The sequence below is a fragment of the Chlamydomonas reinhardtii genome, chromosome 6 (genome assembly GCF_000002595.2).
Source record: "Chlamydomonas reinhardtii strain CC-503 cw92 mt+ chromosome 6, whole genome shotgun sequence".
In the NCBI taxonomy this organism is placed as follows: Eukaryota; Viridiplantae; Chlorophyta; class Chlorophyceae; order Chlamydomonadales; family Chlamydomonadaceae; genus Chlamydomonas; species Chlamydomonas reinhardtii.
In genome coordinates, this window is record NC_057009.1 from 6,323,456 (window position 1) to 6,345,917 (window position 22,462).

A 22,462-nucleotide genomic window follows, 5' to 3' on the forward strand; every position below is an offset into this window, starting at 1 on the left:
GGCTACATGGTGCCTCGCCAACTCGGATACGGCCGCGCCACCGCCAAGCCATCCACACATCACACTCAAGCAAGCCAACGGAAGCATGTGTGGCGGTTGAAGCCTACACAGCTCCACGTCATCAAGTCCTTTATCGGCATTCCTACCACACCAAGGGCCACGGGCTCGCAGGCCACGGGCGACAGCACCCAGCGCGACCGCTGATCCGCGCTACCACATAAACTACTCGGAGCGCCTACCCGCCACCACCGCCAGGCCCATGCACTGCACAGCCCAGTAACGCGCGCGTTGCACCCCGGCTGCGCGGCCTCCGCCGCGCGCACCTTTGCCCACACGCAAAATGTGTCACCAGGTCACATCACCAGGTCACAAGGGCCCGCTGTTCCGAATGCAGTTAAAACGAGGCCACAAAGCACAGGCAGACCCTGTGCATACGTTGTTGCAGCTTGGCCGTTGACACTTGACGCGCACGCCTACTTTGACAAGAGCGCGATTGCCGGCGTATCTGCTTCTTGCATGTGCGCTGCCCCTAACTCTTCAGCTTATCGCACGCCACACCTCACTCGCTAATCTGCCCCCGAAGCCGTCGCCATATGTAGCTACCCACCACCATGCCTATTTTACGTTGATGTTCAAGCAGCCTCGGCTCAGCTCACATCCTGCTGCACGCGCTTGCCGTTGCCGCAGGAGCGCACCCGATGCCGCTGCACAAGAAATGCTGTAGTAGCTACCGCCCGCTCTGGCCGCACCTGCCACTGCTTTGCCGCCGCATCCTTGTAGCAGCAGCTGCTGCTGTTGCTGCTGTTGCTGCGGCTGTTGCTTCAGCTACCGCTATGCTCTGTTCTCCTCACCGCAAACCCACGTGTTCGTCCGTTTGCCGTCCACTCCCATCCACCAGCCTGCCTCCTGAGGCACCGTGTCCCATCCCCTCCAAAATCCGGGCCCCGCTCCAGGGCCCCGCTCCAAGCGCGGCCGCTGCGGTTAGGCGTCGTACTGCACGTATTGCCGCAGCACGCCGCCCTTGATGCCGGTGCGCTTGTAGTCCTTCATCAGCAGGTTCAGGCCGCCGTGCTTGAGCAGCAGCGCAATCTGCGTTCCAGGCACGTCACAGAACCGGTGGTAGGGGCTCGCGTCAAATGCAGTGCCGCCAAGCACCCGTCACGTGAACTACGGTACTGTTTGCTGCCGCTGCCCGTTGTTGGCCTGTCCCCCAACCCGCTGCGACTTCCGGCCTTGGCCCGGTGTGGCCGTGTCCCCCCCCACCTGGCTGTCGTCCATTTTGAGCAGCTCGGGCTGGTTGCAGGAGCGCAGGTCCAGCTGCCGCAGGCTGCCGAACGCCGCGCCGCGCCGCACGCTGCTGAGGCCGCTGATGAGCGCGTCGCGCAGGCCTGAGCTCTCGCCGCCCACGCCGGCCTGCGACATTGCGAGAAGGGAGAGAGGTTGAAACAGCAGTTTGGCATAATACTCCGGCGGCGGGACACGCACGCTCTTAGCGCCGCGCCTACCCAACAATACAGTCAGTTAAACTAGGGTACGGTGTACACCACTACCGCAGCCTCCACCCCAAAGCCACCAGTCCCACGCCTCCAGCCCCAGCCCCAGTCCCAGCCCTTCCCGCCCGCCCGCCCGCCCGCGACCCTCAGCGCGCTCACCCCCACGAAGCAGCCGCGCAGGTCCAGCCGCTCCAGCGTTTTGAAGCCCTGCCGCAGCGCGCCCGCCAGCGACACCATCACCTCGCCGCGCGCGGGCGAGCGCGAGGTGGCCTTGCCGGCCGTGGCCGCCGTGTCCACCAGCAGCTGGTTCCAGTCGGCCGTGTCCTGGCTGCTGGCCGACTGGCCCGGCTGCACGAAGCAGCCCAGGCTCAGCTCCTGCGTCGGACACAAGAATACACAACAACGACACACACATACAGCAATAAGACGCAGGGCAGCGCATGGCGGGAACGCGTCGGAGCGGGGATTTGAGGTTTAGGGCTTGCTTGTCCGAGCCTAGACCCAGCCTGCGGCCGCCCAGCTGCCCTGTCGCAGCCTGTTCGCCCCAAGCGTCCAGATGCCAGAGCGACGATACCTCGAGAGCGCTGCAGGCATTGGCCAGGGGCAGGCGCGCGCGAGAGCTCCCGACCCCACTCTGCCGACCCGCCGCTCACCTTGATGCTGCCGGACTTGGTGAGCGGGTCGCCGATGAGGACCTTGCCCACCTGCATGCCGAAGCGGCATGACTGCGCCCGCAGCACCTGAAGGCCCTTGTGGGACATGAGCTTCACCAGCGCCGGCCCCGCCCTGCGGAGGAGGATAAGGATCACAGGGGCAGCGACGTGTCAGGGGGGAGGCGCAGGCAAAATCCCAGTTGTGCACCGTACCTTGCGGGCCGCAGCGTGCTGTCGATGCGGTTCAGCCACACCAGCAGGCATGCCAGGCAGACTCATTCCACACACACCCCGTCCTCCCCTCGCAGTTCCCGCTCGCCGCCTGCCTCCCTCCCAACCCCTGCCCGCCCGCCCGCCTGCACGCCTCCCGCCCCGCCCCCGCCTCCGCCCACTCTCACTTGTCGCCCATCTCCGGGTTGAAGGAGATGTCCAGGTCGCGCAGCGCCTCGGCCGTGGCCAGGCAGTCCGCTAGCGTCAGCGCCGCGCCGGCGTCCATGCCCACCTGCCGCAGCTTCAGCACCGACACAGTGCGGTTGCCGTTGAGCGCGGGCGCCAGCGCCGAGATGCCGTCGGGGCCGAGCTGTCGGGCGGGGGTTACATCACGGGGTTACATTCATGATTAATTAAGACGAGATGAGGTTGACACGACGTTGCAGCAGGGGCCGACAGGGAGGAGGGTCGTGGCCAGCGTCAGAGTATGGGCTATGGCCGAAGGGGAGGCGCATGGTGGCTGCGCGTGCGCTAGCGGGTCAGGCGTTCGGCGTTGCTTGCCGCCGATCCTTCGGCAGCTGCTGGGCGCCGGTTGCGCTGCCCTATCCTGGCCCTGCACCCACCCTGTTGTACGAGAGGTCGAGGTGCGACAGCTGCGGGTTGGACGTGAGCAGCCCCGCGTACGCCGACACCGAGGTGCGCCCCAGCGAGCCGCCCGTGCCTGCAGGCGCGCACAAGCAGCAACGTCAGCGCAGGGGTGTGGACGCGTTCCCGGTTTCCTTGCTGGCGACCCCAACCTGTGCACCACTGCCCACCCCCATCCCGTCGGTTTGTCCCATTCGTCTGCCATGGACCTCTTCCCTCCCACCCCCAGGGAAACCCAGCAGACAGCAGCGCCCGGCCGCCCCCGCACGCACCCGGCGCGGACGCAAGCGAGGGGTGCCGGCCCACCGCCAGGTGTTTGAGCGCCTGGTGGCCGCTGAGCCCCTTGGCCAGGGCGGTGAGGCCGCTGGGCGACACGTCCGTCTCCGACGCCGTGTACACCACCAGCGATTGAAGGTTGGGGCAGGCCTGCGGGGGCAGCGAGGAAAAGGAGGCGCGCAGGATCGACACCCTTCAGTACGTGAACGGAAAGATGCACGGGGAGTACGAACAGCTCATGGCCCGGAGTGCCCTGGCCTGCCACCTCCCTCCGCGCCAGCGAAAACGCGCGCGCGTGCGCGCGCGCCCCAGAGGCCACAGCATGCCGCCGCCCCCGCCGCCAGCACCATCTCAGTCCCGCCCACCGCGCCCGCGCACCTTGACCGCCTCCGCCAGCAGCAGCAGGCCGCTGTCCCGGATGCGCTCAATCTCCTTGCCGGCGCTGTCGCGCTTGGGCATGAAGCGCAGCGTGGCGTTGGAGATGATGATGCCGCGCTCCAGCAGCTTGCGGCCCTCCTCCGTCTCGCCCGTCACCACGGCGCTGAGGGGGGGATGACATTCATGATCAGTTAAGGAAATGAGAGAAGGGGAGCGGGGAAGGGGGTCAGCGGCTCCACACGCTACGGACACCAGCCAAACAATGCTTGGGGTCCGTCCGATTCCGTCCCATTCGGGCGTTCGGCACTGGGCAGCAGTAGCGCCCCCACTGCGTGTCACTCCTTCCTTCCAGTGGCGCCCCCGGCCCTCCCGCCCCGCTCCCGGCTCTCCCCGCCTGCCGCCCCGCCTGCCGCCCCGCCTGCCGCCCCGCCTCCGGCGCCCACCGCAGGATCATGGCCTCGCAGATCTCGTGGTGCAACGCCTGGCGCAGCTTGGAGTTGAAGGTGTTGATGCCCAGCGTGCGCTCCGCCAGGTTGAGGATGTAGTCGCGGTCCTTCTCCACGGTGGCCTCCGCGTTGCGCACGTCCAGCATGTCCACCACTTGCTGCGGAAGGGAAGAGAGGGAATGGGCGGCATAAGGCGCAGCCGCGAGCAGTCGAGACGACCAAGCGCTGCGGCACGCAGGCGTGCCGACCCTGGCCACATAGCCTATCCCACTAGCAGTACCAAACGCGTGCCTCGCCTAAAAGACGCCGCCGCCTGCCCCGAACCCGAACCCGCGCATCCGCACCCACCCGCGTGAAGAGCGGCAGCAGCGTGTCGACCTTTGCGGTGGAGTCGAAGGGGTCGGTCAGCAGGTTGATTTCGCGGCTGATGGACAGCGCCGTGAGCGCCTCGAACAGGCACCACACGCGCTTCACGGACAGCGGGTTGCGCCAGGGCGCCATGGAGAACAGCACACCGCCCTTGGCCTGCCGGATCACGCCCGGGAAGTCGCAGTCGGGGTGGTCCTTGATGTCGCCCACGAAGTGCTGCGTCACCGCGAAGATGTCCACCCTGTGGTGGTGTGGGCCATGCGCGCGTGAGTCGGGTTGGCTGGGGTTTAGGGCAAAGGAGGCTCAATTTGAGGGCCAATCGCGCAACCCAGTCAAGTTCGAGCCGGGCCTAGGCAGAGCCTTCACAGCGCGCAGCGAAGCCGGCGGTGGTGGACCCAAGGCACCCAAGGATCGCCCCGCCCGGCTGCTCACCAGTAGAACACCGGCACGTAGAGGCGCCCGCCGTCCGTCTCTGCGGTGGCAGCCGGCATAGCACAGTCAGCAACCGCAGGGCAGGGTGTGCGCCATGCCAAGCCCGGCTCTTCACGGCATAGGAGCCAGCGGTCGGTGTGTGTGCGCACCCACGCACCAGCCTCCCCCGTTGCTCGTGCCCTCCCTCCCTCCCTTGCGAACCCCCCTCAAATCCCACCGCCTCACCCGGCAGCTCGTCGTAGTGCTGCAGGATCATGGACACCAGGTCTCCCAGCTTGTACTGCCAGCAGTGGCTCACAAAGTAGTCCACGTGCCCATAGATCTGCGGCAGTGGCGGGACCAGCATTTGCCGCAGCATCAGCCACATTCCACAACAGGTCCATCTGCCGGCTGGAAACCTCCGCCTGCCCTGGATTGCTGAGATACGCCTGTCTCGCTGAAAGAGCACTGCGCAACCGCACAATATCACGCCCGTGCCCACGCCCTTCCGCCCGCACCTTCTCGCCCGTCGCCCGGCGCCAGTACTCGGTGTTGCCGTCCCGCTCGTGCAGGTCGGCGGCGAAGGTGTCGCCCTCCACGCCGTCCAGCCGCGCCCCGCCCGTGATGATGCCGGTCAGGTAGTCGCGCTTGAAGGGCTGCGGGGGCAAGAAACGGGGGATTACATGCTTGAGTAGTGGTTGAAGATGTGGTCGTGAACGCGGGTTTAACACACGCGAGCCTGAGGCCTGATGGCTGCGCGAGGCCGCCATGCATACCGCTCCTTGAGGCGTGCGTCCACAAAGGGCCACCGACTGGGGTACAGCAGGCGCCGCCTGCTGTACACCGATGCCCCCAGCGCGCAGGCGTTGCCCGCCCTGTCGCCCTGTCAGCCCGGCCGCGCCGCCCCGCCCCTCACCGTGCTCTCCGGCTTCACGAAGTTGGCCACCACCTCCGCCACACTGCGGTCGCCCAGCAGCACCTGCACACGACACAAGCGATGGCGGCACAGGGCGGGGCGCGGTCATGTCCAGACGCCGTGTGGCGAAGGGTCGGCTCAGCCTTGCCCAGCGGCTCGCTGTGGGTGCGCCAGCATGTGTGGCGATGCCGGGCATCCTGACACTAACAGCAGCGTGCCACTGGGCCATGCCGATGGGCCCTCACTAGGGGCCCAGGGCCTGGCAGGTGCCAGCGCGTGACGCCGCTACGCACCTGTTGGCCCCAGTCCCCCACCCAGTGCGCGGATCGTCCCTACGCGCAGACGGGCACACACCGCGGCATGAGCTGGCGTAGCACCGCGCCTCGGCCTACCCCGTGGCCCCCCCCGTGCATGCCGCTGTCCGTACACCTGCGCCTCCCAGTGCCGTTTGCGCTGCTGCCCACCCGTTGCATACCCGTGGCCTTGAATCCAAACCGTGCGACTGGCTCCATTTGTAACCTAACGCATCAACAGAGACGTGGCCGCCCAAACCCCTTTTCCGCCTTCCTCCCAAGGCCACGGCGCCCGCGCTTTCGTCTGACCCCGTGCCCGCCCGCCGTGCACACTCTCGTTCGCCCTTCCCCATCCGGGCCAGCCCGGGCCAGCAGCCGCCGCTCCCCCACTACACCGCAACACGCACCTGCGGCGCCCCCCGTAACCCCTTGAGCGCCCCGCTGTTGCCCGTCATGGAGCCGCCGCTGCGCTCCACCGCGCTGCCGCCGGGGCTGGATGGCCCGCTGTTCGCGTCCTTGCTGGCCAGCTCCGCCGCTTTGCGCGCCAGGATGGTGCCGCCGGTGCTGCCGTCCGCCCGGGCCGGCACCGGCGTGCCCGGTTGGCTCCTGTGAGAGATTGTGCGGGGGGGTCAGCACTGGCGCCGCATGCCCGTGCCTTGTTACTGCTGACAGCGCGTTACTGCTGACAGCGTCGCCGCTGCCGCACCCTGCATCGCACCCATAGGACGTTGCCCCTGCCTCACCTCCGATGCGAGGTCCCGCTCGTCATGGAGCCGGTGCGCGTGGTGAGGTTGCTGAACGCGGCCGCAGCTTGCACCGCGGCGAAGATTCCATTGTCCGACTTCCGCACCGAGGCGGCAGACTGCATGCCCGCCACAACTGTGGAGCGTAGCGCGCTGGGCCGCGCCGGGGATTCCGAACGGCCCGGCCCTGAAGGAGCTGGGCAGGACAGCCAGGGCAGAGCCGCAAGTGAGGAGTGTTGCATGCCGTGATGTACGCCCCTGCACAGCCGCGCCCCCATCCTGCGCTGGTAACACGCAGGACTCTCCCCGACCTCTGCGGTCGGTTTGTGTAACGTGTCAACTGCATGTCCCCGTGTGCCCGTGGTGCCAACGACCGTGCGGACCTGTTCCGTCCGTCTACCCATCGGACTACCGCGGTCGCACCTGGCCGCTGCCGTGCTGGTGACGCAGCTGGCGAGTGTGAGTCTTGCACTATGACAGGCGACGTGTTCGCCAAGTTCCCAGCAGGCGCGTTTGCAGCGCACGCCGAGAACGGCGTCATGGTAAAGAGCTTGAGAAGGAAGGGGTGGACCGCCCGGTCCGGCAGTGGCGGACTGGGCCCCATCCTGTGTTACGCGAGCCCAGAATAAGCAGAGGTTCATCAGGACAACGGGAGATGGAGCCAAGAAGTGCCGGGCCATGCCGACGGTCCAGGCTTGGGTGTCATCATAGATGCTGTGATATGTTGTAAGGTCCGTAAGATCACGGGGTCATCACTATAGCTGGGAGTCGGGCCGCGAGCCCGCACGGATGAGAGAACACCGTCGAGTTGCCAACACGCCCGCGGATGCAGGCTTATAAGCTGGAATCCATCGTGCGAGGCATTTATAGGTATCAATCAGGCGGTGTGAACATAGACCTTCGCTTTGTGAAAGTTTGGCTGCAGGGCCGGCCAACGCGCAGGCAGAGCTTGAAAGCCCCCAAGCCGCACCTTTCAGACATAAGAGATCGGGAGCTCTTCAACGCATGTAGGCCACCAGGTGCGGAGCTCCCTCCGCGCTTCTCCCTGCGAGGCCGCCTCGCTACCGCCCTGCAACTACTCTGCTATATATGTCTTCAATTCACTCTGTCTAAGTACTTTGGCCCATCGGTATGCGGCAAAAGACTCGTGCGGGTGGAGAGCTTCAGCTCAAAGTCTCGACGCCTTATAAACGGAGTGTAAGAAAATGGTTAAGTATGAGTGCATAAGATGCATTGTGTAAGGGAAGAGCGCGACCAAGCGTGCACATTCCACATCCGACTTGATCGCGGCGCGGGCGACTATGAGTATGAGCCGGCGGAGACACAGCGACTTATAATTAATATCGTCCTTTACACGTGCGACATAGCGCACCTCATTCTAATCCATCATCTACACAGCTATTTCCACGATCCCGCCCAAACTAAATTTACGCGACCGAGCTTAAGCAAAATAGTTCTTGGGACGTTGGACCGCAAGTCCTGTTCGTCGCATCGGCCAGCGGACCTTGCAGCACTGCCAACTCCTTTGTGCCAGCTGTGCGTGACCGGGGCCCGGGCCCAGCTTCCGCTGCAGCAACACCCCGGCCTTCGCTCCGTTGGGACGCGGTTTGCTAACGCAGCCGGAGTTCCGCTGCACATTGCCGTGTGGTCACTCAGCTCCTGCAGCAGGGGGCCAGCGTGCCAGGTGTTGGTCTACAGCGGCGCTGTTGGCGGCTGGAACGGACTGGAAGGCTGCCCCATCGCTTCTGAGCGACAGCCATGACGGAATACCACACCGTGTACAAGGGGCCAGAGGGCGAGACGACGCAATGGGATGACATCCAGCGGAAAATGGGTGGGTGTTCAAGAGGGCTGCCTTGGCGGTTGCAGTGAGCGGCATGCGCGTGTTAGACGGGTGGTGCGGCGCTGCCAGCCATGTGGGTCGGGCTGCCGGGTGCGGGCAACCGACCCAGATCATGGCCTACGCACACACACGATCTGGACATCCAGGAGGGCAGGACAAGGACACAGCTGCACACAGTGTACATACACACGTGCGTGAAGGGAGGTGTGGTGCTCTGGGCCTGGCACACTTCCAGTCCGTGAGCCCGCCCGGCTCGGGGCCCAGGCCCCGCCGCGAGGACGGCACACAGCACGACTGCCCACTGCCCACCCACCATCCCGCCATCCCCCCATCCATGTCGCCTCCACCCCACGCGTCTCTACAACCACCACCGCGGGCGCCGGCGCTGTCGCCACCGCGCCCAGCATGTCCACACCGCACTCACCCCTGCGATTACACACACACACACACACACACACACACACACACACACACACACACACACACACACACACACACACACACACACACACACACACACACACACACACACACACACACACACACCGCTCGTCCGCAGCTGACCCCTGGCTTGCGTGCTCCTCCCCCCGCTGCCAGGCAACCTGCCGCCCAAGGCGCCTGTGTGGAAGCCGGACAAATACGCGCCGGAGGTGGAGGAGGCGCGGGACGCGGCCTGGGTGGAGGGGCGGGACGCGGGCGAGCTGCGCGAGGCGGAGGACGCCTTTGACGACGACCGCTTCCTGGAGGAGTACAGGTGAGGAGGAGGAGGAGGAGGAGGAGGCGGTGGGTGGGTGGAGGAGCACAGGTGAGGAGGCGGCGGAGGCGGTGGAGGCGGCTTGGGGTGGGTGGGTGGAGGAGTATAGGTGAGAAGGAGGAGGCGGCGGTCGGTCGGTGGAGGAGTACAGGTGAGGAGGCGGCGGAGGCGGTGGAGGCGGCGTGGGGTGGGTGCGTGGAGGAGTAAAGGTGCGGCGGCGGTGGAGGCGGCGGCGGCGAGAGGCGGGGGTTGTATGGACCATAGCCAAGGAAAAGGAAGGACGAGTGATGAGGTGTGAGGTGGGCGGCGGGGTGTGGGTGCAGGAATGAGCAGGCAAAGCGGGACACTGGGTGAGGGCTTGGGAATGGGGGCTTGGGGGTGGCGTTATGCCGTGCGTGCTGCAGGAGCCATGGCTCCGCCTTCCAGGGGGGAGGAGGGCCCGCACCAGCCGGCACCCAACCCGCTTGATCGCACGTCTTCCCGATGCGCGCGCCACAGGCAGAAGCGCATCCACGAGCTACAGGTGGCGGCGGCCCGGCCGCGCTTCGGAACCTGCGAGCTCATCCGCGGCAACGAGTTTGTTGAGAAGGTCACCAACGCGGGCCCGGACGTGTGGGTGGTCCTGCACCTGTTCAAGGACGGGTGAGCGCTAGTGCGAGCGGGGCGTACCCGGCATAGCATACTCCGCACTGCCTCAACCCGCCCCGTTTCCTCGCCCCCGTCTCCGGCACGTGTGGTGTGTGCAGGCACGCGGGCTGTGGGCTGCTGCAGACGTGCCTGGACGAGCTGGCAGGCAAGTACCCCTCCACCAAGTTCCTGCGCATCGTGTCCACGGACGCCATCCCAAACTACCCCGACGCCAACCTGCCCACGCTGCTTGTATACAACGACACCAAGTGCCTGCAGGTGCGGCGCGCGGCACGAGTGTGTGTGTGGGGGGGGGGAGGGGGAAACAGAGGGAGAACTGCATCGATGTTGCATGGCGGGATGTGTATGTATGGAAACAGTGTTTAGGGCAACGGAGCTGCGCGCATGTGTGTGTGTGTGTGTGCGTGTGTCTGGTACTGAGGTTGCAGCCGTCTGCTCTACCGTGTAAGCTTCGGTTCTCGCCCTGCCCCTGACCTTGTCCCCGCCCCTCCACGCAGAACGCGGTGGGCATGAACCACTACGGCGGAGCCAAGCGCATCACGCCGGAGCAGGTGGGAGGCGTGGAGGCGGCGTGGGGGCGGTGTGGAGGCGGTGTGGAGGCGGTGTGGCGGCGGGAGCGCGTGTAGGAAGGGGGAGGTGACGGGGGCGCAGCCCCCAACATGCCACAAAGTAGCCCCTGCTGACTCTTGCGCTGGCTTCTTGCTGACCCACTCGCTCGCCGCTGCCTCACCGCCCCGTGGCGCAGGTGGCCATGGTGCTCAACAGCTGGGGCCCGATGTGCCTCAGTGCGGACCAGGACGAGGAGCGCGCGCAGCAGGCGCAGGTGGGCGGCTGAGCTGGGGTGGTGGGTGGGAAGGGGAGGCTGATTGAGAAGGGGGAGGGTGATTGAGGAACTGGCGGGGCAGGGCGCTGCTGCAGACCCTGGCCGCCAACTTGAGGGCGGGCGCCCTCCGATATGGCGGGTTGTCGTGCCTAGGTTCGTGACTGCCTCACTTATCCACGCCACGTGGACACGTCACCCCCTGCGTGCACCTGCCTCTTGCCTGCTGACTCACCTGCGTGGACACGCGCCCGCATCTCCACCCCCTGTCCGTACAGATCCGGGCGCTGGTCGCACGCATGGTGGACAAGAAGGCGGAGGGGGGGCGGGACGAGGAGGATGAGAGCTCCGATTTCGACGACTGAGGAGTGACAGGGAGTGAGAAGGAGAGCAGCGGTATTGAAGCCGTACTTGATTGAGTGTTGCACGGGTTGTGGGAGGGTTGTGGCAGGGTTGCGGGAGGGTTGTGGGCGTGGCTAGACAACTGCTCTCGCCGACAGCTCGGGTAGCGTGGAGAGCACTGGGGGGTGGTGGGCGGCATTATGTGTGCAGCTGAGTTTGGGGATGGGGTTGAGCCAGGATGGCAGTGTGATGCTGTGAGCATTGTGTGTACCGTACAGGTAAGGATCGGCGTGTGGCAAGTGGTGTGGAGGGCGTGCTGCCAGACGCGGCCCCGGTTCGCGGACAGAGGCGGTGCGGTTGCAAGCAATGTGGCCGCGCAGAATATTTGCATGGGGAGCAGGGGTCCGCGGCCGCGGGGTTACTGTGGGCAGTTATCCAGGCGGCAGGCGCAGGATGAGCGGTCGTGGATCGTGGGCGGGCAGGCACACAGACAGAGTGTTTCGCGCGGTGCAGGCGGCGCTGTGTTAAATTAACGAAATGAAAGCCCGGCGGCGGTGTGTGTGTGTGTGTGTGTGGGTGTGGGTGTGTGCTTGCAGTGCCGCGTGCACTCGCTCGCCTGTGGGTGCCAGTGGGCGAGGGCTGGATAGCGGAGTGGCAATGACTCCTCGAGTAACTTTCTCGAAGGGGCTGCACTGGCCCTGCTGTGATTAAGAGAGGTTCGCGATGGACGCCTCGGGCCGCGGCCTCTTTTGTAACGTGCTCAAACAGCGGCCAGTCCCGGCCTTTTCAAAGCTACATACCTGCGAATGAACGATGACATGGCCTTCCCTGCTGCAGTGGGTCCTTAGGAGCGGCCGCCCGCTGTCCACCCGCCGTAGCAGGCGCCGCGACGCCGCCCAGCGCACCAGCACCGGCGGTACAGCCGGCGGCGCCGGAGCGGCTGCAGGGCCTCCCGGAGCTAGCGCCGACGAAGGCGCATACGTGTCGGGGCAGCCAGGCGCCGAGGCCTTCTGGCCGCCGGCTCCCTCCTCGTCACCACCTGCAGCCGCCGCAGCCCAGCAGCAGCAGCAGCAACAGCAGTACCGCAGACTCGATCGCGAGCGGTCGAGGGCGGAGGCCGCCGCTGAGGCGCGCGGCCGCGACCGGGGTGTGCTGAGAGAGCCGCTGCTGCCGCGGGCCCCGGCTGCGGAGGAGCGCCGGCACCCACAGGTTCAGCCGTCTCTGCCGCAGCCCGCTGAGGATTACGTGGACGAGGAAGAGGAAGAGGAGAAGGAGGAGCAGGAGCAGCAGCGGCTGTTGAAGGAGGAGCGGACACACGCAGTGCAGCAGGCTCTTCGACCCGCGGGGCTAGTGCGCCGGGGCGAGCGCGCAGGAGGAGTAGCAGGAGCGGGAGGAGCAGCAGGAGCAGGAGGAGCACGAGCAGGAAGCGGAGGCGGTGTTAGGTTGCACGGCCCCGCTACTGCCTACCCGCCGCCTCCGGCACAGCCCCGGCCGCACACGTCGGCCTCCCGCGGCATGTCCTTGCCCGCTGGGTGGGCCTGCTGGGGCCGGGGCTGGAGGGAGGGACCGCCAATGCAGCCGGAACAGCAGCCGGGCGGCGGGGGGCCAGCGGGGCGGTACGGCGGTGGGGGGAGTGCGGCTGATGCTGCGGCGGTCGCTGAGGCGGCGGGAGCGGGCATGGTGAAGGGCGGGCTGCCTGGTCCCTCCTGGTGGTGAGGGGGTGGGTGGGTGGGTGGGTGGGTGGGTGGGTGGGTGGGTGGGTGGGTGGGTGGGTGGGTGGGTGGTGAGGGAGCTCGACCCAAGAACAGCACGACTGTGTGCCACAGGCGATGGACGACAGGCGGTCTGTTGCCTTGTCACCAGTGGCTTGTCGGCGCTTACTGCCGCGCCGGCGCTTGCGCGCACTGCCGCAGGGACCCGCACCCTGATCTCGACGAGGACGAGGAGGAGGAGGACCAGGAGGAGGACGTGACTTGGGAGGGCGGGGCAGACCAGCGGCAGCGGCGCGGCGGCAGCGGCGGTCCTGGCGATTCTACGGAGAGGACCGGACTACGGCGGCGCCGCCAAGCTTCTGGTGGCGGCAGCGGCGGCGGCTGTGGCGGCTGTGTTGGCGGCGGCGGCGGCGGCAGCGGTGGCGGCGGTCGCGAAGGGGCCAAGGGCGGCGGCAAGTGGTCCTCCAAGGTTGCTGCGGCCGCCGCCGCAGCCAGCGCCACCCCCTTCGACCCGCGCAACCCGCGGCGTGTGGTGCACATCTCGAGGGACGGCATCCCCTCCATTGTGCGGGTGAGCTGAGTCGCAAACCCACCGCAACCGGCACGCGCCGGCGTATGGGCACCTGGCACTTGCGGGTGTCACCCCCGCCCCCCTAAATGCCCCCTGACTGGTTTCGACCATCGACCCCCTGGAATAAACTGATAATCCCCCACCCTGACCCAACCCCCAACCCCTGGGCGACGATTCCTTGACGTTTGGGACTTGTTTCGTTGGATTCGGGCAGATACCCCCTCCCCCCGAGTACTACTTCTAGAATTAGGAAGCCGCGGCGAGCTCTGGCGCCGGACCAGGGAACGCCGTCGGTACGCGCGCCCCTACGCCCGTCGTCTACCTCGCTACACTCCTCGGTACCATCGCTGCAACCTCTCCCCCCCCAAAGAAACACATATCCGCCCCCCCCCCCCGACCGCCGCTCATTACGGTACGTAGCGACTTCGTCTGCAGTCTTCAGTGCATCCTGTACCGCTTTTCCACACATCCTTGCAAACCCCCAACACAAATCCGCCCCGCCCCCCTCAGGTGGACCGTCACCAGCTGGTAGCGGACATGGGTATCGCCTACCGCGACCTCAGGGCCATCGACCCCGCGGTGAGGGAAGCCAGCAGGAAGCAGGGGGAGGGAGGAGGGAGGAGGAAAGAGGGAGGGAGGGAAGAAGGAGTCTTAGAGGGAGGAGCTGTGTTGAAGGCTAAGGAGTGGAGGGAGGAGGAGGAGGAAGGCCGAGGAGCTCCCTCAGCTTGCTGACGTCCTTGCAGACCAGCGCCAGAGCCGCCAGCGCCGCCAGCGTCGCGGCAGCTGGCGGCTCTGGCGCTGGTCTGCAACGACGTCAGCAAGCTGAGGGAGCTCCTCGGCCTGGGAGGGAGGAGGGAGGAGGGAGGAGGGAGGAGGGAGGAGGGAGGAGGGAGGAGGGAGGAGGGAGGAGGGAGGAGGGAGGAGGGAGGAGGGAGGAGGGAGGAGGTTTGGGAGGGGATCTGTGTTGAAGGCTAAGGACTATCGGGCTGCTGGAAGGCGGGTACACACACAATGCTGTAGCTTTGCTGCATCGCATACACTGTCTTTGCGCTATACTTTCCTTGTGCTCTTTAAACACACAAAGCCGGACCCAGAGCCGGAGCCAGAGCCAGAGCCGGAGTCAGGGTCCGGCATTGTCGATACGGTACCTGCATGCGCATCAGCCGCCACTGCCACCGGGGCTGCGATTCCTGCCCTGTGCCACGCCTGGGGCCTACCCCACTGCACCCATGGCATGACCTCCGCACTTCCCCATCCCTCGCCCCGCCGCGCCCCTCGCCCGCGCAGCTGCCCATCCCCACGCCCACCTCGTTGCTCATCCGGGAGCGGGCGCTGGTCGTGAACCTGGAGACCGTGAGGATGATCATCGGGGCAGACCAGGTGCGGGGGCCGGGGCTGGGGGGACGGGGGGGGGGGCCGAAGGGTGACTTTGAACAAATCCCGTAAGGAAACAGTCGCGCTGCAAGGAGAAACTGCAGCCGCGTATGCGAGCTTTTGTACATCATAGGTAGTAGGGGTGTTTGGGGGGGGGGAGGAGGCCGGCAGGGCCGGGGGTGGCACTGCGTGTGTTTAGGGCCAGCAGCCGATCGGAGCTTGCTGCTGGCAGTTAGTGCGTGCTTGCGTTGTTACTGAGTAGGATGGATGGACGCCGCCCACAACCGCCACCGCCAAGCTAGATGCACCGCACGTACGGCCGACCCCACCCTCACCACCGCCACCACCACTACCACGGCACCGCGCACCCTGCCTTTCATGCGCAACCCCCCTGCCGCGCCCGTACGTGCGGGGCCAGGTGTACGTGCTGAGTGTACAGCACCCCCTGGAGCGGGACGGCCGCCTGCCGGGCGGGTACGGCGGCTCCGGCATGTACGACGTGGTGTACGGCAGCGGCGGCGGACCAGCCGGCGACCACCAGACCACCAGGGGCTATCCGCACGGGCGGCAGTACCAGCAGCAGTACGACGAGCGGCAGTACTACGGCGTGCTTTCCAGTGGCAGCGGCGGCGGTTGGTTGGGTGGGCGTGTGGCGGACTGTGTGCTGGGTCGGCCGCTGCACTGCCCGTTCATTGCCGCGCTGTGCGCCCGCCTCAGCGCCGCCACTGACCCCGTCGTGCTGGCGCAGCACGGGCACGAGCACGGGCACGAGCACGGTGGGAAGGGGCATCAGCAGAGTGGGAGCGGCGGAGGCGGCGGCGGAGGCGGCGGCGGAGGCGCAGGCGGAGGCGGCGGAGGTGGAGGTAAGCGTTCGCCGGCTGGTACCGGCGCAGGCAGTCATGGGCAGGCAGCAGGCAAAAACGGTGGCAGCGGCGGCGGTGGCGGTGGCGACGGCGACGGCGGTGGCGGGGCTGTGCTGGCTGCCCAGCACGCCGCCAGCGCGCCGCCGGGCACACACCTGCCTGTGGCAGCTCGCAGCCGCCGCCACAGCCGCCGTCACGGCCGCCGCCACAGCCCAGCAGTCGACACCCAGCGCCCGTCGGCATTGCCGCCGCCGCCGCCGCCGCAACAGCAGCCGTCGGAGCAGCTGGCTCGCCGCACGCCGCCGCCACGGCACGGCGTGACGGCGCCGGCGGAGCTGCTGACGCCCGCGGCGGCGGCGGCGCCGGCAGGTCCGCAGCAGGAGGAGGAGGCGGCGGCGCCTGACAGTGGAGCCGGGGCGTTTGGCGGCGGTGGAGGCGGTGGCGGGCCGGAGAGCCCCTTCCAGACCCGCAGCACCGCACCCGACCACACCCAGCAGCAGCCGCGGCGCCGCCAGGAGGCGCAAGTCGCGCCCTCGTCACCGCCGCCGCCGCCACAGCTGGCCCCAGCGGCGGAGCCGCCATCGCAGTCGCACCAGTCTTTGCACCCTCTGGCGCACTCACACCGCTCCGCTCAGCACCGCCAGCCGCAGCATCAGCAGCATCAGCAGCAGCAGCAGCAGCAGGCACTCCACGGCCACCTCACCCTGCTGCCCCGCGGCGCACACGACGGCTCCCAGACGGCTTTGCGACTGCCGACCCCCGGCGACAACGGCGTCGGTGGCGTCGGCGGCAGCAGTAGCACCGGCGGCGGCGGCGGCGGCGGCGGGGGCGGCATCGGGCCCAGCCTAGAGCCGCCGGGCGCTGGCGGTGGGGCTAGCGGCACTGGTGGTGGTGGTGGCGGCACTGGTGGTGGCGGCAGGGGTGGTGGCGGTGGTGGCGGTGGTGGCGGTGGTGGCGGTGGTGGCGGGGGTGGCGGGGGTGGCGGTGGCGGCGGCTACAGCGTTCGCAGCTGGCTGCAGCAGCAGGGCAGTGGGGTGGTCGGCAGTAGCGCCGGCGGCGGCACCCAGCAGTCCATGCAACTGCAGCCGCCGTCGCTGCCGGCTAGGTACCTGGCGCGGCGGCAGAGCACGCTCACGCAGCGGCGCAGTACGGCGCTGGCGGCGGCGTGGCAGGCGGAGCAGGAGCGCCGCCGGCTGCAGCAAGGGCAGAAGGGAGAAGAGGAGGAGCGTGAGCGGGCGGAGGGGCAGGTCGGAGTGGCAGCGGAGACGGCGGACGCGGCGGCGAAGGCGGAGGCGGAGCAGGAGGCGGAGATGGGGGCAGTGGCGCCGGAGGCGGCGGCGGCAGGTGCACAGCACGGCTCGAGGCCTGTCGCAAGTGCAGCGATGCCGACTGCCGGGCGTGTGGGAGGGCCCGGCGGCGACATCGTGCCGGCGGCGGCGGTTGCGGCGGCGGTTGCGGCGGCAGGGGGCCAGGCAGCAGCAGCAGGCGGCGGCGGCGCTGGAGCTGCGGTGGAGCCAACTACTGCTGCAGTGGCACGACCGACTGCGCCTGCCGGCAGGCCACGTCAGCAGGACGGTGGCGGCGGTGGCGCCACTGCCGCCACTGGCACCGTCATCTCGCCTAACGCCGGCGGCGGCGGTACCGGCGGCGGCGGCGGCGGCGGTCCACGTGGCTCGCGCCCGCCGGCGGCTCAGCCGCAACGGCCGCCTCCGTCTGCGCCAACCAATCGCCAACCGCCGCCGTACAGAGCGGTTGACAGCGGTTCGTTGGGTGATTTGGAGCTGCCGTACGAGCTGAGGGCGCTGGAGGCAGGGCTGGCGGAGGCTGTGAGGCTGCTGGACATACAGGTGTGTGTGTCGGTGTGTGTGTGCGTGTGCGTGTGCTTGTTAGGAAAGCACAAGGGAAGGGATGTGCGCATGCGCATGTGCGTGTGTGTGCGCGAGCGTGTGCAGGGTGTCGCCGCGTGGGTCAACCCTGCCCTGCCCCGCCTCCTTGCCGCCAGGTGAGGTGGTTGGAGACGCACGTGCCGCGGGCCGCGGACGAGCTGGCTCAGGTGAGGAGCGGCGAGGGAAGTTGGGGGGTCCGGGGTGGGGTAGTTTACTCCAATGCCAAAGGACGGGTTGATTGATGATTGCAGAACGTCATCTACTTTGCATTCCATCAACGCGGCAGCAATAACATTGTGTTGACCGGGGCCCGGTGGTCCTAGCAGCACCCACCGCGAAACCTGACATCCCACGCCCCAGGCCTTAAGCCCCCCCCTGCCTTAATGTGCCTGGCTACAACTCCGCTTCTTTCACATTAATCATGAATGTCCCCCCCCCAGGGCGTGAGCCCCGCCCGCCTGGAGCGAGTGCGGGAGGCCAAACGCGCCATCGGGGCGGCGGGCGGCCGGGCCCGGCGGCTGGCGGCGGCGCTGGGCGGCGTGTTGGACGACGACGACGACATGCTGGTGAGGCCCCGCGTGTGTGAGGCTGTGAGGCCCCGTGTGTGTGTGTGTGTGTGTGTGTGTGAGTGTGTGTGTGTGTGTGTGTGTGTGTGTGTTTGAGCAAGGAACGAAAGCCCGCCCTGTGTGTGTGTATGAGGGGCGTCTGGAAATGGGTTTTGCTTTCACCTGCAGCATACTGCATCTAGAATACGAGAGAGGAAGCGAGGGAGCGATGGAAGGAGGGAGAGCGGGAGAGCTTGTGTTGCAGGTGTTGCGTGCCTGGCCACCCCCTGCCTCGTCACCGCCTGGTTCGCCACCCACCGCCTGGCCACTCCCTGCCTAGCCACAAGGCATCCACCTTGCTGTCTGGACACTAGCCCAGGGGGGCGGTTAGCTTGCGCCGATGGTTAGTGACATTCACCTTGCAACTCTCCTTGGGGGTTGCCCTGCCCCACAGGACATGTACCTGGGCCGGCGGCTGGCACTGGAGGGCGAGGGAGACCCCTGGCACCTGCCGCCCGAGCTACAGCCGAGACCGCTGCCGCCCGGCAGTAGCACGGACGAGGGGGAGGCGGCGGAGGCGGAGGCGGAGGCGGCAGGCGGAAACGCCGCTGTGCGTGCGGCGGGTGCGGGCGCGGGTGCGGGTGCGGGCGGCGAAGGCGATGACTCCAATACTGTTATGGGTGCGGGCTCGGGCGCTGGCGCTGGCGGTGGTGGCACTGCTGGAGGTGGTGTGGCAGCGGCGGGGCCGGCGGCGGCGGGGCCGGCGGCGGCGAGGGGCAGCGGCATTGCCGGCGGCAGCGCGGGATCGCCCACTGGTGCCGCCGCCGCGTCGGGACCCGGCGTTGACGACCAAAGCGGCGACCTGGGTGCCAGCGCGGGTGTCAGTGGCGGCGCTCCTGCTGCCACCACTGGCGGCGGCGGGCGGCGGCCACCGCCGACGTCGTCACCGGTGTTGTGGCGCCGCCAGGCGCTGTCGGGTGTGACGGAGGAGCCGATAGAGCGAATGACCAGCAGCAGCGGCGGCGGTGGCGGCGGCGACGGCGGCGGCGGCGGCAGCGATGATGGTAGCGTGGCTGGGGATATCGAAGCGCCGCCGCCGCCGCCGCCTGCACTGGCATCATCGTCGGCGCCAGCGTCGGCGCCAGCGGCTCTGATGACTCCGTTTGGTACTTCCCGTGTCCAGCTGGCGGCGGGAGCGCCGCCACTGCCGCGGCCATCAATGCCGCGGCTGCCGTCGCCATCGCCGCCGCCCGCTCTGCAGTCCGCCCGCGACAGGGGCAGCGCGAGGGTGGCGGCAGGCGGCGTGGGCGCCGGTGGGGGCGTGAGCCGCGGACCCAGGGGCGGAGGTGGCGGGGATGGGGATGACGACGCGGGGTGGTGGCACGTGCCCGCCGCTGGCAGTGCTGGCGGCGGTGTGCGGAGCAGCAGCAGCACGGGCGCCGCCGTGAGTGGAGGTGGCGGCAGTAGCAGCAGCGGGGTTGGCGGGGCCGTGGGAAGGGCTGTAGCACCGCCACGGGCTCGGCGCCCGCCGACTCCGCCGCCGCCGGTGCGGGTGGTGGATGTGGATGTGGAGAGGGAGTGGGCGGCGCGCACGACGTCGGCGGAGGCGTCGTCTGCGCTGGCGGAGGCGTCAGCCGCCCTGGCGGCGGCGGCGGACAGGAAGGCGAGTGCAGAGCGCCGGCGGCAGCGGTCCGGGCGCCGACGGGGTGAAGCGGAGCGGCGTGCAGGCGGCGGCGGCGGCTTGCGGAGTCACGGCAGTAGCAGCAATGGCAGCAGCAGCGGCAGTAGCAGCAGCAGCAGCAGCAGCAGCAGCAGCAGCAGCGGCCGCAGTGGCAGTAGCACGGGCGGCGGCAGTAGCAGCAGCCCCTGCAGCATCAGCAGCGTTGCCACGACCGAGTGGGCCCTGAGTCAGGGGGCGGCTGCGGCTGCTACTGCTGCCGGTGCATCGCAGCCGCCGCCGCCGCACGGCTACAACCTGCCCTGGGACCTGGCGGCTGGCGCAGCTGCTACAGCCGGTCGTGCCGACCCACACGATGTGGAGGACTGTGAGAACCTGCTGGAGTTCTACTACGTGCAGGTGTGCGTGTGTGTTTGGAGGAGGGGGGCGGGAGGAGGGTTTTAGATGCAAGCCCAAAGCCCCAAACTGGGGGGCCGGGGAAGTATGTATGCACACGCACGCACACACACACACACACACACACACACACACGCACACACACACACACACACACACACACACGCACACGCACACGCACACGCACACGCACACGCACACACACACACACACACACACACACAGCACGGACACACCACAGACACACCATAGACACACGGACATGCACACGCACACACTCGCCCCCCAGGCCGAGGCGCTGCTGGGCCGGCTGGAGGCGCTGAGCGAGCGTATTGACGACACCGAGGACCTGGTCAACATAGACCTGGACAACAGGTGTGTGTGCGATATGTGATGTGTGTGTGTGTGGGGGGGGGGGGGGTTAACGTTGAACCAATCCCGTAAGGAAACAGGTGTGTGTGCGATATGTGATGTGTGTGTGTGGGGGGGGGGGGGGGGTAGATACCAGCTCGAACTAAAACAAACCCGGTGCAAGCGGTAATGCTAATGGGAAGGGGCTGAGGCGTCGTGGAGAAGCAGAGCGAGCGGCGCCGGCGATTAACGTCGCCGCCCAGGCTCGGTGGGGGGCGGGGGCGGGGGCACTTATTCCAATGCCAGAGAAGGGGGGGCGGGTTCATTTGCCCGAGCCCAACGGAAGGGCACACATGACACAGGACGTATCGAGGCAGCACCTCCCCGCCTCGCCCCGCCCGCCCCCCGCCCCCCATCTCCGCTGTGCAGGCGCAACCAGATTGTGGGCGTCGACCTGGTGGTCACATCCATCAGCCTCATGTTCGTGAGTGGCGGGGCCGGCACATGTATGCGGTGTTTGGCTCGGCCGGGAAAAAGCAAGTCCTTAGTTGTTAGCAAAGCTTTGGTGTTGCGTCTTGACATCCACACTACATGGTTGCGGCACTGCACATTTGTTTGCCGAACTGTCTTAGTGCTGAGTTGTATCCGGCGTTTAAATTTCCCAACGCCCGCCAGACCTTCATCACCAGCGTGGCGGGCATATTCGGAATGAACATGAGAAACACGCTGGTGAGACGAGTCGGAGAGAGGGGGGCGGAAGGAAAGACGGGTTGGTGGCGGCACAATGGGCTGTGGGAGTTGCTCAAGAAACGCGCGGCCGTGACGGCCCAAACCTCACACACACGTTTCACACACACACACACACACACACACACACACACACACACACACACACACACACACACACACACACACACACACACACACACACACACACGCACGTCCTCCCTCCCCTCCCCTCCCCTCCCCCCCCAGGAGGACAGCCATACCGCCTTCCTGGTCACCACCGTGGCCTCCACGCTGGTGGGTCTGGCCCTGTGCGGCGCCTTCCTGGCCTTCGTGGCCTCACGACGACTGCTGCTGCTGGGGCCAGGAGGCGGAGCCGGAGCCGGCGGCGGAGGCTGGATGGGCGGAGGCGGAGGTACCGGAGGCTGGATGGGCGGCGGCGGAGGCGGAGGCGGCGGAGGCGGTGGTGGAAGCTGGTGGGGAGGTGGAGGAGAGGGGAGCAAAAGCGGAGGGGGAGTGGGAGTGGGAGGGGGAGGGGGAGGAGGCGGCGCGTGGTTTGCACGCGTGCCGTCGGGCACGGGCCGGGACGGCGTCGGCGGATACTGGGGGGGCGCAGGCGGGGGCGGGGGCGCAGGCGGGGGCGTGGCGGAGGGAGTGCCTTGGGGCTGGGGTGGCGGCTGGGGTGAGGTACCGGGTGGTGGTGGTGCCGGCGGGGGATGGATGGGCGGTGACGGCCGTGGTGGGGAGCACGGGGGCGGGCGGGTCGGGCGGCAGGGGGAGGGCCCTCGGCGGCGGCGGGGAAAGCGGGGCGGCAGGTAGTGGGGTGCGTGTGTGGGTGGTGCGTGTGCGTGCTGGCGGCTGGCGCGTAGGTGCTGGCGGGCAGGTGGATGCAGGGGTGCATGTGAAACTAGAGAGCAGTGGCATTGGACGTTGCTTGGCACGCAGCAGCAATCCAGGATGTGTGTGCAGTTGTGGTTGTGTGTCGGGGCCTTGGGGGCAACGCCGTGCGCGCGCGCGTGAGAGAGATGGCGGGAGCCAAGCTAAGCGCAAGCCAAGCGCAGAAGCGCGCACGCATGATGTAAGCACACAAAAGCACACCAGCACCCGCAGAAGGGGAGGC

General features: G+C 67.7%; 3 protein-coding genes across 5 annotated transcripts; 2 read left to right on the plus strand and 1 right to left on the minus strand.

Annotated features, from left to right (window-relative positions):
• On the minus strand, positions 1-8,053 carry CHLRE_06g291850v5 (uncharacterized protein). Of its 3 annotated transcripts, XM_043063431.1 has the most exons (19): positions 7,804-8,053; positions 7,257-7,438; positions 6,834-7,020; positions 6,498-6,696; positions 6,091-6,129; positions 5,798-5,860; positions 5,400-5,537; positions 5,128-5,224; positions 4,903-4,942; positions 4,450-4,711; positions 4,099-4,259; positions 3,656-3,818; positions 3,274-3,427; positions 2,980-3,077; positions 2,545-2,726; positions 2,147-2,279; positions 1,653-1,868; positions 1,264-1,413; positions 1-1,089 (listed from the first exon to the last, which is right to left on the minus strand). In XM_043063431.1, the coding sequence occupies exons 1-19, from the start codon at positions 7,812-7,814 to the stop codon at positions 982-984; spliced, it is 2,583 nt and encodes an 860-aa protein (XP_042924139.1). In that variant the 5' UTR covers positions 7,815-8,053; the 3' UTR covers positions 1-981. The 3 variants fall into 3 exon arrangements, with proteins under 3 accessions (XP_042924139.1, XP_042924138.1, XP_042924137.1); XM_043063433.1 differs by lacking the exon at positions 6,091-6,129; XM_043063432.1 differs by lacking the exon at positions 6,091-6,129 and having other exon boundaries at positions 6,834-7,029; positions 7,804-8,036.
• A 133-nt stretch (positions 8,054-8,186) lies between these two features.
• On the plus strand, positions 8,187-12,000 carry CHLRE_06g291900v5 (uncharacterized protein). Its single transcript, XM_043063434.1, has 7 exons — positions 8,187-8,667; positions 9,274-9,430; positions 9,929-10,072; positions 10,177-10,336; positions 10,576-10,629; positions 10,824-10,901; positions 11,177-12,000. Exons 1-7 carry the CDS (start codon positions 8,592-8,594, stop codon positions 11,261-11,263), a joined length of 756 nt encoding a protein of 251 aa, XP_042924140.1. The 5' UTR covers positions 8,187-8,591; the 3' UTR covers positions 11,264-12,000.
• Positions 12,001-12,046: 46 nt separating this feature from the next.
• Positions 12,047-22,436, plus strand: CHLRE_06g291950v5 (uncharacterized protein). The gene is made up of 13 exons (XM_043063435.1): positions 12,047-12,952; positions 13,154-13,523; positions 14,034-14,102; positions 14,811-14,903; positions 15,316-17,607; positions 17,763-17,813; positions 18,087-18,212; positions 18,646-20,268; positions 20,555-20,640; positions 21,046-21,100; positions 21,292-21,345; positions 21,592-21,818; positions 22,158-22,436. The coding sequence occupies exons 1-13, from the start codon at positions 12,054-12,056 to the stop codon at positions 22,159-22,161; spliced, it is 5,949 nt and encodes a 1,982-aa protein (XP_042924141.1). The 5' UTR covers positions 12,047-12,053; the 3' UTR covers positions 22,162-22,436.
• Positions 22,437-22,462: the final 26 nt, after the last annotated feature.

Coding starts and splice junctions, on each gene's coding strand:
- CHLRE_06g291850v5 (XM_043063431.1), bottom strand. Junction 6,697..6,833: donor AGCGGGACCTCGCATCGGAG/GTGAGGCAGGGG, acceptor AATCTCTCACAG/GAGCCAACCGGGCACGCCGG. Junction 5,225..5,399: donor GCCGGGCGACGGGCGAGAAG/GTGCGGGCGGAA, acceptor CCACTGCCGCAG/ATCTATGGGCACGTGGACTA.
- CHLRE_06g291900v5 (XM_043063434.1), top strand. CDS start 8,592: ATGACGGAATACCACACCGTGTACAAGGGGCCAGAGGGCGAGACGACG. Junction 10,337..10,575: donor ACGACACCAAGTGCCTGCAG/GTGCGGCGCGCG, acceptor CCCTCCACGCAG/AACGCGGTGGGCATGAACCA. Junction 10,902..11,176: donor AGCGCGCGCAGCAGGCGCAG/GTGGGCGGCTGA, acceptor CTGTCCGTACAG/ATCCGGGCGCTGGTCGCACG.
- CHLRE_06g291950v5 (XM_043063435.1), top strand. CDS start 12,054: ATGACATGGCCTTCCCTGCTGCAGTGGGTCCTTAGGAGCGGCCGCCCG. Junction 13,524..14,033: donor GCATCCCCTCCATTGTGCGG/GTGAGCTGAGTC, acceptor CGCCCCCCTCAG/GTGGACCGTCACCAGCTGGT. Junction 14,103..14,810: donor TCAGGGCCATCGACCCCGCG/GTGAGGGAAGCC, acceptor TCGCCCGCGCAG/CTGCCCATCCCCACGCCCAC.